At 51.2% G+C, this 20,191-nt stretch overlaps 1 protein-coding gene across 2 annotated transcripts in view; it reads right to left on the bottom strand.

The window, feature by feature from the left end:
• Positions 1 to 18,662, bottom strand: part of rims1b (regulating synaptic membrane exocytosis 1b) — a 92,472-nt gene extending 73,810 nt beyond the window's left edge. Inside the window, exon 1 of one of the 2 annotated variants that reach the window (XM_064315826.1) lies at positions 17,797 to 18,662. In XM_064315826.1, the coding sequence (XP_064171896.1) occupies positions 17,797 to 17,963 (167 nt within the window). In that variant the 5' untranslated portion in view covers positions 17,964 to 18,662. The remainder of the gene's footprint in view (positions 1 to 17,796) is intronic. The other variant, XM_064315837.1, reaches the window with a different exon arrangement.
• Between the last annotated feature and the right edge of the window lie 1,529 nt (positions 18,663 to 20,191).

The raw sequence follows: 20,191 nt of genomic DNA, 5'->3' as shown, positions 1-20,191 counted from the left end.
CACACACACCGACTCAGCTCTCTCTCACACACACACACACACACACACACTCAGCCCTCTAACACACACACACACACACTCATCCCTCTACCACACACACACACACACCGACTCAGCTCCCTCTCACACACACACTCAGCCCTCTACCACACACACACACACCAACTCAGCTCTCTCTCACACACACACTCAGCCGTCTACCACACACACACACACACACACACACACTCATCCCTCTACCACACACACACACACACACACACACTCATCTATCTACCACACACACACACACACTGTGACAATCTTCTGCTCTCCTATCTACTCTTCGGGGAGACACACTATGGAGGGAGCGAAATGGGCAGGGGTGGGGAGAGGGGGAGAGAAGGAGGAATGGAGAGAGGGAGGAGGAGGGAGGAAAAGGAGAGAGGGAGGGAGAGGGAGGGAGAAGGGGAGGTGGAGAGAGGGACGGGGCTTCAGAGTCGCTCATCTGAAACCCTTTCCCAGAATGCCCCTGGTGCGCTCCGGCCCCCAGGGGGGAGAGGAAGATGCAGGACGGTAGCGCGGGGGGGCTAACGCTACGCTACCGGCCGCCTGCGAGAGGGAGCACGGCCGTCCCAAACCCACGCGAGCCGGCGGGGGAGGGGCGGGGGGAGGAGGGGCCAGTGGAGATTTGGGGGGGCGTGGTCCAATACTAGTCCCTCGCTGCCCCCTGGTCTTTCCAGAGCCCCCGAAAAAACAGCTCCCGCCGGCCCAGAGGGGTGGGGAGGGCCCCGAAGAGCGGCCCAGGGTTCGAAAGGGGAGGGGCGCTGAAATCGGGCAGGCTGACCGGGAACGTGGGACGCACCGAAAACATTTCAGTGCTCTTATTTAATACACTATCCTGAAATATATTTATCATAATTATTATTTTTTTTTTAATCCACATGCCATATTTGCAGCATACTGCAGCGGCCTATATTCCACTTCCGTAAAAGGGTCCCGCCGGACACGAGAGTAAGACACGCCCCCCTGCTCCTGTTTCCTGGGAAACCCCCATCCTTTAAAAATAGGCATTATTTATCGCATGAAGCTTCTGCAAGAAGACGGCGGATGTGGTTTCCGAGTGAGCGATACTGTGTGTGTGCGCATGGGTGTGCATGTGTGAGTGATGTGAGTGAATGAGTGAGTGAGTGAGAGACTGAGAGACCGTGTAAGAGGGTGAGAGAGAGTGAGTCAGTGTGTGAGAGAGTGAGAGACCGTGTGAGACAGTGAGAGAGTGAGTGAATGAGTGAGAGTGAGGGACCGGGTGAGAGAGTGAGTAAGTGAGTGAGTGAGTGAATGAGTGAGAGAGTGAGGGACCGTGTGAGACAGTGAGAGAGTGAGTGAATGAGTGAGAGAGTGAGAGAGTGAGAGAGTGAGTGAATGAGTGAGACAGTGAGAGAGTGAGGGACTGTGTGAGACAGTGAGAGAGTGAGGGACCGTGTGAGACAGTGAGAGAGTGAGTGAATGAGTGAGAGAGTGAGAGAGTGAGTGAATGAGTGAGACAGTGAGAGAGTTAGGGACGGTGTGAGGCAGTGAGAGAGTGAGGGACGGTGTGAGACAGTGAGAGAGTGAGGGACGGTGTGAGACAGTGAGAGAGTGAGGGACCGTGTGAGACAGTGAGAGAGTGAGGGACCGTGTGAGACAGTGAGAGAGTGAGGGACAGTGTGAGAGAGTGAGGGACCGTGTGAGACAGTGAGAGAGTTAGGGACGGTGTGAGGCAGTGAGAGAGTGAGGGACGGTGTGAGGCAGTGAGAGAGTGAGGGACGGTGTGAGGCAGTGAGAGAGTGAGGGACCGTGTGAGGCAGTGAGAGAGTGAGGGACCGTGTGAGACAGTGAGAGAGTGAGGGACCGTGTGAGGCAGTGAGAGAGTGAGGGACCGTGTGAGACAGTGAGAGAGTGAGGACGTGTGAGACAGTGAGAGAGTGAGGGACCGTGTGAGACAGTGAGAGAGTGAGGGACGTGTGAGACAGTGAGAAGTGAGGGACGTGAGACAGTGAGAGAGTGTAGGGACCGTGTGAGACAGTGAGAGAGTGAGGACAGTGTGAGAGAGTGAGGGACCGTGTGAGACAGTGAGAGAGTGAGGGACGGTGTGAGGCAGTGAGAGAGTGAGGGACGGTGTGAGGCAGTGAGAGAGTGAGGGACCGTGTGAGGCAGTGAGAGAGTGAGGGACCGTGTGAGGCAGTGAGAGAGTGAGGGACCGTGTGAGGCAGTGAGAGAGTGAGGGACCGTGTGAGGCAGTGAGAGAGTGAGGGACCGTGTGAGACAGTGAGAGAGTGAGGGACCGTGTGAGGCAGTGAGAGAGTGAGGGACTGTGAGCAGTAGAGAGTGAGGGACCGTGAGGCAGTGAGAGAGTGAGGGACCGTGTGAGGCAGTGAGAGAGTGAGGGACCGTTGAGAGTGGAGATGAGGACTACGTGAGAGAGTGAGGGACCGTGTGAGGCAGTGAGAGAGTGAGGGGCCATGCTGGCTGTGCTATTCTGCGCCAGGCAGAGGCTTCCCTGACCGAGCCACTCTGAGTCTGAATGCTGCTCATTAAACATTCATACTGCTGCATTCTGGGAGTGCTGAGCAGACTGAGCAGCAGCCTCTATATCTCTCCCTCTCTCTCTTACTGTCACTCACTCTCTATCTCTCCCTGTATCTCTATCTCTTTCTCTCACACTCACTCTCTATCTCTCACTGTAGCTCTCTCTTTCTCTCTCTCTCTCTCTCCCTGTGTCTCTCTCTTTCTCTCTCATCTACACTTTCTATAGAATTTTCTCATGCACAAACAGCTTCACTCGGTTAACTCTTCTCTCTCCTCTTTTCCCACTCCACCCTTCTTCATCTACAAGCATATCACACACACACACGCACGCACGCACACACACACACACACACACACACACACCCCTCCCCTCTCCCCAGTCTCTCTGTTATGCTTGGCACCCTCTGTTAAATTAATAAATAATGCCCATGTTGGAAGGCTGTGTGAAAGTGGAGAGTCACCATCTGCTCTCTCTCCTCTCTCTCTTTCCTCTCTCTACTCTCTCTCTCCCTCCTCTCTCTCCTCACTCTCTTTCCTCTCTCTGCTCTCTCTCTCCCTCCTCTCTCTCTCTCATCTCCCTCCTCTCTCTGCTCTCTCTCTCTCTCCCCGCTCTCTCTCCTTCTCTCTCCCCCTCACTCTCTCTCTCTCCTTGTTGCCACTGAACGAAGAGGAGCAGGTGAGGAGATGTCCCGCACCGGGTGTGGGTGCGGCGAGGGGGATGGCCGAGGAGGTGGGTGGGGTGGGGGGTATGCATTTGAGCGAGATTTCTAAGGCAGTGGGTGTCTTCACACCCAGAGTGTATTCAGTGCATTCAGGCTGCACCTTTAATGTGCACATTCATGCTCAACCTCTCCGGATTTCTCTGAGTACCCCCCACCTCCGCCTCACAGCCCGATGAGTCCACGGTGACAGAGACGAGGGCGGTGGCATGTGTTCCGATCGCTCCCCGCGTCCCGTGGCTCCAGGGTCCCCTCAGCCCCGCCCCGCCCTGCCCCGCCCGGCCCCCTTTGTCCAAGCATCACTACGGCAGCAAGGCCTTGGAGTTTCCCCCAAAAACGCCCGAGCTGCTCACGCCACGCCAGAGAGCGTGTAAATCCCCACACGGATAGCCAGGCACCTCCCCGATCACCTCCCCAATCGCCTCCCCGATCACCTCCCCAATCGCCTCCCCGATCACCTCCCCGACTGGCCCCGTCGCCGAGCTCGGTTCCCAATACGCGGTCCCCCCCCACACACCCCCTTCGTGTTCTTCATCCCCAATTCTGACGTGCACCTTCATCGGTGCTTCGCTCCCCTCTGATTACTTCGAGAAAAGCACACGCCCCGTGTTTTTAACGTTCGTTGTGACGAAGAAGAGCGCTGTACTGTATCTCTGAGAAGATGACCTAGTTGCCTTCCGCTTCTTAAAAGAGATATTTTTAGATAATGCGAGTCAGATGCTGAATTTCAAGAGATCGAATTAAAAAATAATAAAAGAAATCGCTTTTTGCTTTTTCTGTTTTTTTTTTTATTCCCAAGATGAATAAATGATACACAGAGCCCGTGGAGCCAGCTCGGCTGGGCCACGCCCGGTTTGACGTTTCCGTCTCGGAAAAAGAAACGCCAAACATAAAAAACTACTGACGTCTGCCATGCACCAACCTCTGAGGTACCTCAATTGTCTTCAGACGCCATAAAATTATTTTGTCGTTTTTTTTCCTCATTACGTTTTTTTAAATGGGGTTTTACCCCCCATCAATCTGACGGACAGATCTCGCGGCTCGTAAGCTTCCGGGCTTTTCTCTGAGTTTATTCGTTTTCCGTTAAAGCCGTTACTTGGATGAGTCATAGGGGGGAGGAGCCAAGCTGGCCGGTCACTCGGGACCCTGTGAGCAGGGCAGCCAGGGCCGCTCTGCCAACGCTATTCAAAAACGTGTTAAAATATCTCTCACCCTTTATTTTTTTGGTGGATTTTGAATTTGAAAAACGTTCAGCTGAAGGCTGTACTACGAAGGAGCATGTGATCCAAAAAAGCACACAGTGGACAATGATTACCCAGAATTCATAGATACACAGAGTGTGTGCCATGCAGGTGGTCCACTTCCCACACGCACACACACACACACACACATGCACGCACATATACACACACTCAAACACATACACAAAGACGTACAAAAACACGGACACACATACACACAAGCACAGGTACACACACGCAAACACACACAAATACACATAAACATTAACACATACAAACACACACACACACACACAGACACATACACACACATTCGTGCACAGACAAATGTAAGCCTGGCACAGATCCTAACAGTTAATCAAAAGTGTCTGGCGTGCGATAAATTAAACGACACAAAAAGGAGCTTGCAGTGCAGAGAGTGGAACTCCCCTCTGTAACAGGCAGAAGCCAGTCTTATACAGCAAAAACAGGCAACCGATACCCGCTGTGCCTGGAGAGAGCAAGCCACCTGAAACACAGAAGTCTGTCTCCTTCCCTCCCTCCCTCCCTCCCTCCCTCCCTCATCTCTCTCTCTCTCTCTCTCTCTCCCTGTCTCCCTCCTCTCTGGTTCTCTCTCTTGTTCTTTCTTTCCCTCTCTCTCTGTCTCTCTATCCCCCTCTCTCTGTTCTTCTCTCTCTCTCTCTCCCCTCTCTTCCCTCTCTCTCTCTCTCTCTCTCCCCTCTCTCCCCTCTCTTCCCTCTCTCTCTCTCTCTCTCACCCTCCCCCCTCTCTCTCCCTCTCCCTCTCTCTCCTTCCCTCCTCCCTCTCCTCTCCGTCTCTCCCTCCCTCTCCCTCTCTCTCTCCCTCCCTCTCTCTCTCTCTCTCACCCTCCCCCTCTCCTCCCTCTCCCTCTCTCTCTCCTTCCCTCCCTCCCTCTCCCTCTCCGTCTCTCCCTCCCTCGTTCCCTCCCTCTCTCCCTCCAGGCGCTTCAGACACACACGGCTGAGTCAGAGCAGCGCTAATTAAAAGCATAAGTGCGATATCAAAAACTCAAAAGTCAAATAAATACAGTTAAGTGAGCCGAGCCGTGCGGCGGGGCTTGTGAATGCATTTCCTGCAAATCAGAGGCGAATCCAGAAGCTAATCCCAGGGCTGCCCCCAGTCGCCCCGGCTGCCCCAGCTGCCCCGGCTGCCCCGGCTGCCCCGGCTGCCCTCTGCCCCGGCTGCCCCGCCTGCCCCAGCTGCCCCGGCTGCCCCCGGTCGCCCCGGCTGCCCCGGCTGCCCCAGCTGCCCCGGCTGCCCCGGCTGCCCCGGCTGCCCCGGCTGTAATTAGGCGCTCGTTTGTGCGGTTTCCGCTACGCAGACTCCGGACACCGCGGCCGACTTTCCTGCAGAAGGGCAAAGTTCTCACGCCAGCGCTAAATTGCGCCTTTGAACATATTTCATCAGTTCATTACCTCTCATTACTCCATAATCATCCCTCTCACACTCATCTCTCTCTCTCTCTCTTTCGTGCGCGCGTGCGCAAGCACACACACATTCCCCCACACACACACACACACACACACACAGCCTCCCACACATGTACATTTCCAGCGACGAGCTGTTCATATGCACCTCCAATTAACACACTGAAATTAAATGCGTGCAAAAATGTAAAATGAAAAAAAAAAGAAGAAACAGAAATAGAACATCAACAGCAGCCAGCAAAGTGAATATTTAAATATTTCAGGAACTGCTTCCAAGTGCGAATCTATTTTCAGCCCTGATCCATAATTCAGCTTTAACTTTTTCCCCCCCCCTCGTCGAAACCTTCAAACCCTTGGCTGCGCTGAGAAGAATGTTTTGTTTATCTTCACAGAAAGGCAACCTTGGCAAACATGTTTGTTTGTGTGTGGAGAGCAGTACGGGAGAGCCGTGGCTTTCAACGCTAGCGAAGCGAAGGGCCTCGCCGTTCCAAAGTCTTCGCCGCGCGGACACGCCCGACGGCGAGGCCCGGATTCGCCAAACGGCACGGCGAGCGGCGGATAGCCGCGAAACGCGTCAGGCAGCCGCTAAAGGGCAAGAAGGCAGGGGGGGCGGTCTCCCACAAGCACTGCGTCTGTTTCCCCAGAGAGAGGATCCTGACTAATATACACACATTCAGAGAGCCCCCCGTCTCCAAAGAGGAGCTGTCGTTCTCCTCCCTGACACCTGAATCACCCCCCCCCCCCCGACACCCCCCACCCCCCCCCCGGGGGCCAGCGCTGCTGCTTCACCTCAGTCGCTCCCCAGCGGGGACCCTGCCGCTGCAGAGGGGGATTGTGGGATACGGGATAGGCGATGGTGGCAGCTGCAGAATGGGATTGTGGGATACGGGATAGGCAATACGGGGTGGCAGCTGCAGAGGGGGATTGTGGGATACAGGATAGGCGATACGGGGTGGCAGCTGGCATGTCCTCAAGCGACTCCGACCAGGCTTCCAGATTGGTTCATTTTAAAAAATTTGGTTAATCCAGGAAGTGGACTGAAATTCAACCAATGAGCTGCAAGGAATGTCCGCAATGTTCTCTGGGGGGGGATTCATTTTAAACAAATGAATGGAAGTTTGTTTCATTTCTCAAAACGACAGAATTAAAATCCGAATCGATCCCCAACCCCGATACTGACCGCGTACAGCCATTTCACTGGCTCAGAATTAGCCACCATCGTGCAGAATTTAATCTGTTGTCCCTTGGCAGGTAGCATATGATGGCTTGGCAGCTTAAGTTGCACGAGCTCCTCATTTTTTTTTTGGCTGGGGGGAGGGCGGGGGTGGCGGGCTTGGCAAGAGCGCACAAATCCCCGCTGGCCACCGAGCGTTAGCTGACCGAAGCCTGATGTTTTTAATTTCGTTTTTTTCCGGTAGTTTTGTTGTTTGCTTTGTGCTGAGCGAATGGCGTGCGGTCTTTGACACTCACAGTGACCCGGTCGCCCTCCCCGTTCCTTCAGCTTAACCTCCGGGCTAATCCGGCTGCGGCTGACCACTGCGACTGCGCACACGTGTGCAGACAGGCGCAGACGTAAGCGTACCAGCGCAGACGAGCGCAGACGTACGCAGACAGGCACAGACGGGCGCAGACGTGCGCATACAGGTGCAGACGTGCGCATACAGGTGCAGACGTGCGCATACGGGCGCAGACGTACGCAGACGGGTGCGATTCTGAAACCCCGGGAAGTCTGACAGCTGACCTGAAAGCGGAAGAGATCAAAATCCTCTCCCCTGTGAGGAAATCTCAAACAGACAGACACGGGAACGAACTCGCATCAGATCTCCAGCTCCCTTCAGCATGTCATTACCGCTGGCTTTCCTTTCAAACACAATAAATAAATAAAAAACGAGGAGAACTGTGAACTTTTTTCACAGTTTGAAACATTCCGCTGTGCCTCTATGACAGACAGAGTTCAGCAGCAGTGAGATTCGCAGTCAAGTCAAAAAAACGAACGGATTTTGTTGAAGTGAGAGTGATCTGGAGCAGCACATCACCCTGACGCACGTGTTGCCGTGGTTGCTGACCAAGCCCGAACCCGGGCCAAAATGTCGGACTCCATCTGGGTCACCTGCACTTCAGGCCCGCGACGCGGACAGGCGGTGTCACAGGCTATCAGGGGAACCCTTCTGGGTGTCACAACAGGGAACCGAAACTGCCCGTCAATCATCACGAATGGACTCTGTCTGCGTGCTTCCTGTACCGCGCCCACCCAAAACAAACACTGTTTCAGACACGCTGCTCAAACTTGTGAGTATTTTAAAATTTGAATTTGAATGTAGCTGTTTATTGCATTGGATATACTGACCGGTTTACTATCTGCTTCCATTTTTCAGGCCTTCTCAACGACAAAGAACAAATTCTGAGAAATTCTGTGAAATTCACACATTTAAATATTTGAGGAGGCCCTACAAGGGGAACACACAAAATCAGGGTCCTTAAAAATGTCCAGACAGCAAGAAATAGGACATAAAAGCAAATAAATTAAATTCCTGTGTGTATACACACACACACACACACACGCATGCACAGAGAGAGAGAGAGAGAGAAGAGAGAGAGAGAGAATGAGAGAGAGAGAGAGAGAGCATTTTGTGACAATAAGAAAAGATCATCTCCAGAGAGACCGCTTGTTTAGTCGATGGTTGCCGGCAGTGAACTGCTGGGCAATGATGGTAAAAAAAATAAAAACCAATTTCAGCTACTCTCAGTTTTAAAAATACACCACCCTCACCATTCCCTCAAAACGTGTTAACGTTTCGGAGCAGAGCGTGCGGTCGTGAGATTCGCCCTCGGCGTGTAAAACCTGAGGCCTACGCCCCCGTTACAGGCCACTTCCTGCTCGGCTGCGCGTTGCCGCTCAGGGCTGTCGAACGCTAGTGAAGGGCAGGCTGGGAACTTCGCTCCAGAGCAGGAGAACAGGCCTCCTTCATGTAGCCACAGCGCCAGCCAATCAGAGGCAGGGACGCAGAGCGGGGAGGGCGGGGCCGAGCTGGGCAGCTTTTAAAAGATCGATGCTCCGAGCCGAGAGAGGTAAGGGATCGTCTGCTGCCTCCCCGTGTAAAGTTGTTTTTTTCCCCTCGCTTGTTGTTGTTTTTCTCCCTCTGCAGGATATTGGACAGGAAATGCCCTCCGGGCGGGAGCGCCGAGCGGAAGACTACGGAAAACCGGCGCTCCGGAGCTCTGGAATCCGCACTCCGCCCCGCCCTGCCGCTGGAGGAACCCGCCCCCCCCCCCCCCCCACGTCGCCCGCCGCTTTGCCCCAGATTCCCAACCCCTGAGCTCCCCCCCCACGAGTTTGTGTGTTCGCCTATTCGTTTCAGAGGGCTCCTGCATCTCTGCGTAAAGGAGCAGACGCCAATTCACCAACAGCCCCAGAATGCACCCTGAGACACGCCAAGGCCCAGGTCAAGTTGCAAAAAACGGACACGCCCAAGCTCCTTAGCACTTCCCCCACCACCTCTAATTATCAGCATTCTAGAACACGACCACGCCTGCCCCACCCCCGTCTAATCCTCAGCATTCTAGAACACAGCCGAGCCCACCCAACACCCCCTAAAATCCTCAGCGTTCTAGAACAGGACCACGCCTGCCCCACCCCCGTCTAATCCTCAGCATTCTAGAACACGGCCACACCTTTGGCCGGCTCTGGGGGCCCCAGCCTCTGCCCTCTCCCTTGCAGTACACTGCTCCACAGGCAGAGGGCGTCTGCAGCTCGGCCATGACCGTCATGAATATTTGAAAGGCGTGGCATATAGTACTTATTTCCACAGGCCTCAGAAGTCCCCTCAAGGGGGGGTGGGGGGGACGTTGACATTTTTCCCTTTTCTGAAACGGGGATGGGGCCAGCGGGCCAGCATTCTGGAGGGGGGCGAGCGGGAGCTGGAGCTAGCCAGCACACCCTCCCTCCAAACCCCCTCCCCCTCGCAGAACACCAGCCCTCGCACCTGAGGAAGAGCGTTTATTTATGCCAACTGTCCCCACAACGCCAAGTTATTAATGGCTGCTAATAATGCTGCAGCATCAGGAGTAATAATGGGGAAGAAAACACACAAAGGCACAATAATGGCCCTCACACAAAGGGGGGAGAAGGGGTATCTGCATGGGCGCAGGACACACAGAGAACACAAAAGCATAGACATACACAGTCAGAGAACTAGCATGCACACTCGAAAAACCAGAGCCCTGTGTGTGTACACATCGTGAAAAAGAACCCTGCAAGTGTACACATATCACAGAATAGGACCCTACAAGTGTACACATATCACAGAATAAGACCCCACAAGACTACACAGGGCCCTGATAGGATTAACACAAACACAACTGTCAGTGTACATAAAGAGAAGTCCGACAGTATAAACAGGCTCACTGGGATATGTGCATATCTGCACAATGAAAATAAGTTGCTAGAAGACACCGGAACAGGGTGAGTACAAGAAGACAGAGAGCAGTGGTAGAGCCGTTGCATTGGAGACACCAGGCCTGTCCCGAACAGATTTATCTGGCTGTATTTACAGTGCCAAGAGAGAAGATGGCAGCACACAGTCACTTTGACTTCAAGCTCGACATTAATTGGCGATTTATCAGCGATGTTTTGGCCCACATTTGGGTGCATAGCGTATAACGCGATCGACTTTATGGGCATGAAGTGAACTAGATGAGAAAGTAAGTGTCACCAAATCCCTGAAGACATTTCATTTTGGATCACTGACCAGGATGAAGAGAAAAGCAACAAAACAGCTTTTCTGCTACAACTGGGGTGCGTGGCAGCCCAGAGAACAAAGGAATCTGACCACAGTGTTTTAATGAGTATTGCTCTAAAAATAAGCTCAGTAGAAACCATTCCAATTCAAATTCAGTAAGCTCTACTGGCTTACAATATGCCCAGCCAACAAGTAACACCTAATCATTAGCAGTAGTTTTTTTATTTTATTCATAAAACATATAAACACCAGCAAAACAAAATCAATAGCATTAAAAACTATTACAACTGATGAAAAGTAATTTAAAATCGTTAAAAACAAAACTCAGCCGCAAAGGAGGAACATTTTTCAAATTTTTTTTTTTTTAGAGATAATAGCCTCACGGCCACAAAATATGAGTAATTTCTACAAACATCCAAGAGAGGTGATTTGGCCTCGCTGCTGTATTTTGAGCGGGGGGGGGGTGGGTGGCTTCTCGGGTGATGAGGCGCCGATCCAGACAGGGCCTAAAAAAATCTACGGGTGTTGGCTGCGGGCCGTGTTCTGGAAAGGTGGTTTCCTCACTCCTGCTCGTCTCGAAGAGTCGCAGATGCTGTAACGCTCGCAGCGCATGGTCCGCATCCCAACCAGAGCCATAACACAAACAAACACTCCTCCCTACACCAGCATTGACCTTCTCCCCTGCCACCCTACCTCACCAGACCATACCTGCACATACCTAACTAACCCCCAATCGCTTCGGTCCCAACCACCCCTATCTCTAGCTAACACAGAGAGCCATTACCACAATAAAACCTCTCCTCCTGCAACTACGCTCTTGGAAATAAATAAATAAAATAAAATAAAATCAAAAATTCTACTCCTAACTCGCCATCAGAATACTGAGACTTCTGACCTGCCACTCAACAGCACTGAACCATTACAACACTAACCAACCCAACCACACAGCATCAGGCTAATACACTCACACTCAGCATTCAGAATCCCAATAACACTCACACCACTAACCCTAACCCTAACCCTAACCCTCACACTCAGCATTCAGAGTCCCAATAACACTCACACCACTAACCCTAACCCTAACCTCCCTCACATCGATCATACCTCACACCACTAACCCTAACCCTAACCTACCTCACCACTCCTCAGACTCACCCAATAACAACCTACACCACACACTTGGGCCTTTGACAGGCAACACCAACGCCCATTACAAGGACAGTCGGTACCCCAACATTCTTCACACTGGGCGACACAAGTCCAGGGGTCAGAAAGCAAAAGTCCTGCCACGTGTTTCTTCCACCCATGAACTCAGCTGATTTTTACCAATTAGTTCTACCTCCTGGCTGAAGAATTGTGCCAATTAGCAAATCCAGGTGATCGTAATAAAATACTGGAGAGGACTTTTACTTTCTGGACCTGGATTTTACACGTCTGGAAAGTTTTCGTGTTCTCCCCGTGTCCACGTTGGTTTCCTCCCACAGGTGGGCTAACTGGAGACACTAAACTGCCCATAGGTATGAGTGTGTGAGTGAATGGCGAGTGAATGGTGTGTGTGTGTGTGTGTGCCCTGAAATAGATTGGCGGCCTGTCTAGGGTGCATTCCTGCCTCTCACCCAATGCATGCTGGGATAGGCTCCAGCACCCCCCACAACCCAGCCCAGGATAAGCGGGTATAAATAATGGATAGATGGATGATAATGTTATTACAATGGCAAGTATTTCTGTAGCATAATGTCTGAGAGGCCCGTGCATTTAGCTGGAGAGGCTGCACTGGAACGGAGGGAATAAAAGAAAGGAGGAGTGCCAGGGAACGACAGAGCAGGAGGTAAAAGGAGAGAAAGAGCTGCCTTCGTTTCTCGTAGTTCCCTGATCCCGACGCACACACCGTGTCTGCCGCTCTGACACGCAGCACACACAACGGTGAAAAACTTTTTCCAAAAATGCTGAGAAATCCCGAACGCCGCAGAACGCGCCGAGGAGCAGGGTGGTCCGGTGCAGAACGTGCCGAGGAGCAGGGCGGTCCGGTGCAGAACGCGCCGAGGAGCAGGGTGGTCCGGTGCAGAACGCGCCGAGGAGCAGGGTGGTCCGGTGCAGAACGCGCCGAGGAGCAGGGTGGTCCAGTGCAGAACGCGCCGAGGAGCAGGGTGGTCCAGTGCAGAACGCGCCGAGGAGCAGGGTCCGGTGCGGAACCCCGCCGTTCCCCGTCCGGATCTGGCATTTAACCGACCGGCATCCGTGGCATTTCGGTAACGCCGTCTGCAGCGGCAGCGTCCGGCGTAATCGATCGCGTCGGGACGGCTTTCCCCAAATTCAGACAGACAACCTCGCCTCTGGAGCGTTTGAGCGTCCGAAGCTTTCACATGGAGGATTTACTTACTGTATTTGCCACCATATGAGGTCTCATTATGAGGACGTGCTATGTGCTATCTGGCCTTCGGGCGCGCAGGTGTTAGCGGTCTGGGGTTAGTCACTCTCAGCGTTAGGAGGTGCTGCTTGTTGAGGGGCTGTGGTTGGCAAGGTCACATGGGTGAAACGAGCCAATTGGCAGCCACGGTCGTCCGAGCGAGAGTCCAGAACTAAACTGCCACATGATGGAGTTGGAAAGGAAAGCACCTGGACAGCTGGCGGTGTTGCCCCCCCCCGCCCTGCCCTCCCCCCCCCAGGTGTGTCCTTACGCGCCCCTAGATTTTGTCTGCCCTCCAGCCACCTCCTCCCCACGGGCGTCGCCGCAGGAGGAGCGAATTATTCGAAGCACAGAAGGAAAAATTCATGGCCTCCTTAGCAGGCGACGGCCTTTGTGGAGAGTCTGAATGTGCCTGTGAAATGCTGCTGGCCAGGAAAGGTGAGGCCTCTGTGGCAGGTGCGTAGAAGTGGAAATGTCACGCAGTGAAAGGGTGGGGGGAGGGGAGGGGGGGGTGTGTGAAGAAAGTTGACGTGGTCCAGCCAAACCTCACGAAAGTAATGATCAGTGGAGAACTGCGTTTAAAAACACCACTGCCTTATCATTCTGATGCAGGTCAAAAAGGACTGAAAGCTTATGATACGTTAAGTTAAACAAACTAATGTGTCTACTCTGATTTTTTAAATAAAGTGATATTTTGACGTTCCCAGGTAACCATCCCAGGCAGCTATGAGGAGTGGTGGCGAGTGGCTTACATGCTGAATGGAACCCGGCCACTGTACTTTACCCACACTGCTCCTGTCATCACACAGCACAGTAACAATCTGTACTTTTTTTTATCACGAGCAGGGTTATCAGCTTATGGAATAGCATAAGCTATCGCAAAGAAGGCCAGTGATTGGTCAACCTCATCAGTACATTGATGTACGTGTGGATTGCTTCATGGGGTTGGATGCCTCAGAAGCCTTATTCACAAACTCCACCCACCCGCCCCCACCCCACCCCGGCCAGGGGTTCGATTACAAGCCATGGCACTTTCCGCAGTATGAGCCCATCTGTGCCTGTAACCATCTCTGCTCTCCCCTTTAATGCACACATAAGGAGGGTGGTCTCTCACCTCCCCTTTAAATTCAACACGGAACACGCCTGCCCTATCAGAGGCATTCCCATGTAAGATCCAACCTTGATCCAACCGAGCATGTGCAAAACAAGGGTGTCGGCCCATAGGGCCTGTTTCCCAGATTAAGCCTAGTCTTGGATTAAAATGTTTCCCCAATGGAGGTATCCACTGAAAAGGGGGAGACCTAGTTTAGGACTAAGACTGGTTTCCCAGCCCATAGAGTGTACTAAAGGAGGGGGGGGACAGAGAGAGCCTTGGTGCCCATTGTCCAGGGGAGGCCTTGATGCGGGAACAGGTGCCTGCTTCCCAAGACCTTGTCTCCGGGACAATCATTAACCCCACGCCCAGGACTGAAGGCCAGCCTAACAGGCCTACTCTGGGTCTCTCAGTGCTGGGGAGGAAGAGGAAGAGGAGGAAGAGAGGGGGATCAGCTTATCAGGCCCAGTTGCTGAGTTCCCAGGAGCAGCTGCTGGAGTTCCCCCGCCGCCCCATTGGCTGTTTGCTCACCCTTCCTGGGGCTGATAAGAGGGCTCCTGTGCTGATAGTTACACAGGCAGGGGCTCTGCTTCGGGCCCAGCGATGATGGGGAGTTCATCACCGGGCGCGGCTCTGACCTCTGAGCCCCAGGCCAGCCTGCAGACCGGGGGACGGGGCGGCGGGGGCGGGGGGACGGGGGGACGGGGGACGGGGGAGGGAGGCCCACTCTCAGACCAGGGGATGCGACGAAGGGGGGATGGGGGGGTCGACTCTCAAACCAGGGGGATGGGGGGAAAGGTGGACGTGGGGGTGGGGGGGCTGGTGACTTCAGACCAGGGGGATGGGGGGAAAGGTGGACGTGGGGGGGGGACACATGAATGGAGCCCCGGGCGGCCGCCCTTGTCACCCGCACACAGACCTGGCCCTGCACACCACCCAGCACAATGGCAGCAGCTGCCTTTGATTAAGTCTGCAGAGCCCCTCAGAAGTTCACAGAGAGGCAGAGTCTCTAAGTGTCCATGAAGTAAAGGTCTCTCTCAATACAAAAAAAAACTGCTTTCTCTTTCTCCTTTTCGCTCATTCTTCCTCTCTCTCTCCCTCTTGCTCATTCTATTCCCCTTTCTCTCCCTGTGCCTCTCTCTCTCTCTCTCCACTCTCTCTCTCTCCCCAAATATGAGAGCAATAGAGTCAAACAACACTCTTTGTAAATTTAAGTGTTTACAGAGAGTGTTTACAGAGATATGTTTCAGAGACGTGTGGATTCGCTGAGCAGATGTAATTTCTCTCCACTGAAAGGTACATACAGCCTATATCCATGCGAACAAGAATTGGGAAATATGTCCAACACCTATTTCAGACTCTGCCACCTAAATAATTTACTTCTCTGTCATGTTGATATACAGCACGAACTGATCAGGCTACATATAGATTACACGTCTATCTCCTGAAAAGCATTCATTGATGTACTGTTGGCATACACCGTAGTTTAATAAAGGGAAACTATGAATACATCATATAATATTAATATATATGTAAAAATCAAACCTGAAAGGAGGTTATTTTTGTACTGCAATATCGACAACGCATTAAAAGTAACCCGCGCGTCTATCTTCAAGATTGCTAATAGCAATAATGTAGTACCGTGTGTGTGTGTGTGTGTGTGTATCTGGAAACAATATTTACTGGACGAATTCATATCCTGTTGCTGTCCCATATAAAATTAAACTGTCCCCGATATACAGCACTTCCTGGAGATGAAGCAACCACAGACCTGGAAATAACAGCGGCGAAATGCAAAAGAACAAAACTTCGAGACCGCAGAAAAATAAAAACGGCAGAACGTGCACGGTGAATTCACAGCTCTGACAGTCAGTCAAGTTTTGCGATATTTATTTACATCCTGATATTTGTCTCTTAAAATGTATATGAATAAATAAGTTTAAATGAAGTAAAAATAAAATAAAATAAAATAAATTAGGCTAGGTAAAATAAAGTTGGACCAGACGCTTTCCTTTTGACATGTTGCTAAACTTTATAGCTATCAAAATGTAATTACTTCCGAATTAACTCCGAATTAACATTTTATGAAGAAAAATAAGGGATTACAGTCATGTTGTTCAGAAGTGCATTCCTATCCAGCGTTGTGTCTAATTAGCCATAAATATTTTATTTATTTATTTTAGCCCTACCTGTCAATCAGGTGTGTACAATTTTGCATTTTTCGCGAGGTTTACGTAATTATTCCTGTTGCTAATCCCAGGGGAAAAAACCACATAGGATTGGCAAAAACTCATAGCCTGATGTTCATTCCGTCACGATGACAATTCACGCGAAATTTCTCCCGTAGCTCCTTCACGCTACGCGCTTATCACATCGTTATCGGGATTTAAAAAAGGGGAAATGGCATGTTCTACAGCCCACTGTATTTAAAAAAATGTATGTAAATCAACGAATGGTTCAATAGTAAAATACCTAACATTTAAACCGCTGGTCTAGGAAATGTACTGGGGAAAGTGCCGGCCTACACCAAGCTAGAATTGTCAACCACACCCCGCTCGCCGAAGAGCGAATATGGAGCCCACTTAAGGGAATGATTTCCTTTTTAAAGAATGAATCGCGAAAAACATTCAAGGAAAAACAAAAAACACACACACGGAGAAAGGACGCTTCTGTCCTTCCATTTTAGCCGTTGTCAGAAGAATATCCACCGGAACCGCTTGCGTCTACGCCGTTCAGATGTTAACAGCGTTGGGAGGCTCAATTATTTGCGTGTGCTACACATGTAGCCTACAACCTGCTGCTCCAGGGAACGATATTAATACCCAAAAAAATGGGGGGGGGGGCTACCCGATCTTTTAGCCTCCGGTTTAAACTGAGGGGGGCGAAATGGGGCGAGGGAAATTGGGAGTGGGTAACATTTTTGTTAGTGAAGGAAGGGAAGGGAGCTTCAACCATCTACTAAGCGGTTTTCTACATGGCTTTCTCTTTCCCGTCACACCCCTTCTTACCCAGCCGGCTCCGGCTATACCTGTTACTACTCACCCTGTGTATTTTACCACCAAGGCCCACCTTTTTTCTTTTCTTTTTTTACCACCGAGGGAGTACGTCGTGTACACTCGACGTGCTTAGCAAGCCGTTAACCTTTCGTTTTATGTGAAACATAGGCTACTACATGTGTTTAAAGGCGCGCCATCTGTCATCCCTTCGGAAACTGTGTAGCTAGCGATTGTATGTGTGTGCGGGAAATCTCAACGGAATACTCTTATCGGGTAATTTTGGAGTTCGTTCTCCACGGAACTGACCTGTCCTGTTCGTTGGCACCAAATCCAAGAAGTAAATTATCGGGAAGAGGCACCAGCAAGGGCACGCCGCTGGCGTCACCTTTGTACACGCAAATATGTTCAGGTAGCCGAGGGCTGTGGCGAGCGAAAGGGTGTGCATGACGGTAATGCTAACGGGAAACAGCGGGTGTATTTATATCGTAGTGGATAAATAGCCCATATGATGGCGAACTGGACAGATATGCCTCCAGGACACAGACGCCTCGGTTATGAATGGGGGCTACAACGGTCTGTGAAAACAACAACATCATCTTTCCTTACTTTAACATGGCATCTTCCTTCTCCTCTTCCTCCTTCTGCCGAACCATCACTGCCATGATAATCTTCCTCTCCTCCTCCGTGAGGTGACTGAGGTCCGGCAGATCGGGCATGGAAGTCGGCGCTGTGGGTGGGCGAGGGCCGCTTTGGGGCCCCACGGAGGCGGACATCTTTTACCCCTCCTTGGCGTGTCGTTTTTTTTTTTTTTTTTTTGACGAAAATCCGAGCGAAGAAAGGCACTCCTCACGACATAGTCCACGGGAAGAGCGGCAGCTCTTGCAAACAGTGCAAACCTTTCATGGTTGCGGGCACCCACGGTTGTGCTTTTGTTTCTGTTCGGCTTTTTCTCCCCTCTCTCTCTCTATCCCCCCCACCCCCCGCCTGCCCGCCGCTCCCCTCCACCACTCGTTACGGGCAGCCCATCGCTTCGCCAGGAGGTGACACGAGCCGAAGGAAGCGAGATCAGTTGGCTGATCCAAGATGTCCCCGCCACCAGACTTGGGCTTGGGTGTTGGATGATGGCTAGGAGGAGTCCGCGAGGCGCTCCTAGCTCGCTCGCGCTCTCTCTCGCTCGCTCACTCTCTCACACCCTCTCTCTCTCGCTGCCTCCGCGCTGCTGATGCCACTGCTGTCAGGGAGACGGAGCAGTCAATGGGACCGCAGCCCCTCAAGCGCGTGCCATCCTCTAACGGAGGCGCGCTCGCTCATTTGAGAATGGGGGGCTCACTATGCGCGAACACACACACAGAGACTCACACACACACACACACACACACACACAGCCTATTTTCCCTTCCCCATTTCCTGTTTTAGTGGGTTGGTGACGCGCCTCCTCTTTTACAAGCATTACACACCTCTTCTCCCCTCCGGGCTCGCGCACGAGGGCCGAGACGCCGGCGAAGGCAGGAGCCCATTTTTCAAAAGCGCGTTCGCATCGTCGTGTTCTCTGCCTTTCATTCATTCAAGATATTAACGAGGGGAACTTTCCGTAGCTGTTCTCCGACGGATCAATATGATTGCGTTGTGAAAACTGAAGAAGAAAAACTGAATCGGGAGATCTGCAGTTGTAATCCTTGTTTTACAAGTTCAAAACTTTCCCTATAAGAAGGTTCCGTTTACGCAGCTCCGTTATAATTAACAAGCTCTGTCGCACACGTTCTTGGTACAAAAGCGCGTTGACTAGCCAAGTCGAACAGCTTGTCGTCGTGCTTATAATGTAGGTGCTGCACAGTCACAGACAGTTATATTACCAACCATCGAGTGGGCATCAATAAATGCCCGGCAAGGAGAAACACCTTTTAAACACATTACTTAAAAATAGCTCAGATAAAAATCGATGTCATGTGGACTGTTTCATAGAACCCACGGACCACGGGGAATTCTTACATCGTGTCAAAAATGATTTTGTAGAAACCTGATACAAAAGGTGTAAAACTGACAGTCGTTTCCAAAAATACCTTTGATAAGTATGCTGCAAGATCGAAAAGACGCGTCGTGACTGTAGGTCTACACATCATCACCGTCGGTTATCACCATTAGCTGTAACGAAGAGGACGGTGGAGTGGATTCAGCACCACGGACAGCGCTCTGCAAGTTAAGCATGACCTTTCCTGCGCTACAAATCACAGGGTCGATTAACTACAAATTCGGTTTAAAATATTATTATTATTATTATTATTATTATTATTATTATTATTATTAATGATAATAATAATACACAGTTCACATTTTACCTACCATGACAAAAATGAAATGTGTACGGGTTCACATAAAGATGGGCTACCATCGAATGCGAACTCAACAGATCACATCGAATAATGGTGAGTTGCCATATTATGTAAAAATGAATGTTTGGGTTAATCACCACTTTGAATATGTGGTAAAGTGCAATTAGGAGATCTAGTTTCCCTCTGCTACCTGCTACCAGTCATTTTTAGTTTTTCTTTTTTTAATCTCAACTTGATATTGAACAACCTAAATTACACTGAATGAGTATTCTACCGTCCAACCTCCACATAGAGAGCACAGATTACGTAATAACGCACCTTACAACTCTCCTCGTTAAGAGGTTGGAAAAATTAATATTCCTATTTTAAATGTCAGGGCATGACCTCCTCATACCGTAGAACCGTCAAAAAATTATAGTCGCTTGTTTTAATTTTGACAACTAATGTTCTTTGAAGGACAGTGTCCAGCAGAGGGCAACGCTGAGCACTCAAGATTACGTCATCTTCAAGATAATTACTCGAAACCCGTTTCCTAAGGAAACAGCGCCGGGCTGTGGGGAATACTGAGCATGACAGCTAGATGGCCGTGTGATACAGGACTTAGCGTGATTCTGTTTTTGGCTGGATCGCAACAGGGGGGCCAGCCCTACAAACGTGAATCTCTGTGACTG

This window comes from Anguilla rostrata, chromosome 2, assembly GCF_018555375.3.
Source record: "Anguilla rostrata isolate EN2019 chromosome 2, ASM1855537v3, whole genome shotgun sequence".
Taxonomy (NCBI): Eukaryota; Metazoa; Chordata; class Actinopteri; order Anguilliformes; family Anguillidae; genus Anguilla; species Anguilla rostrata.
This window is presented reverse-complemented; position numbering and strand designations above follow the sequence as displayed.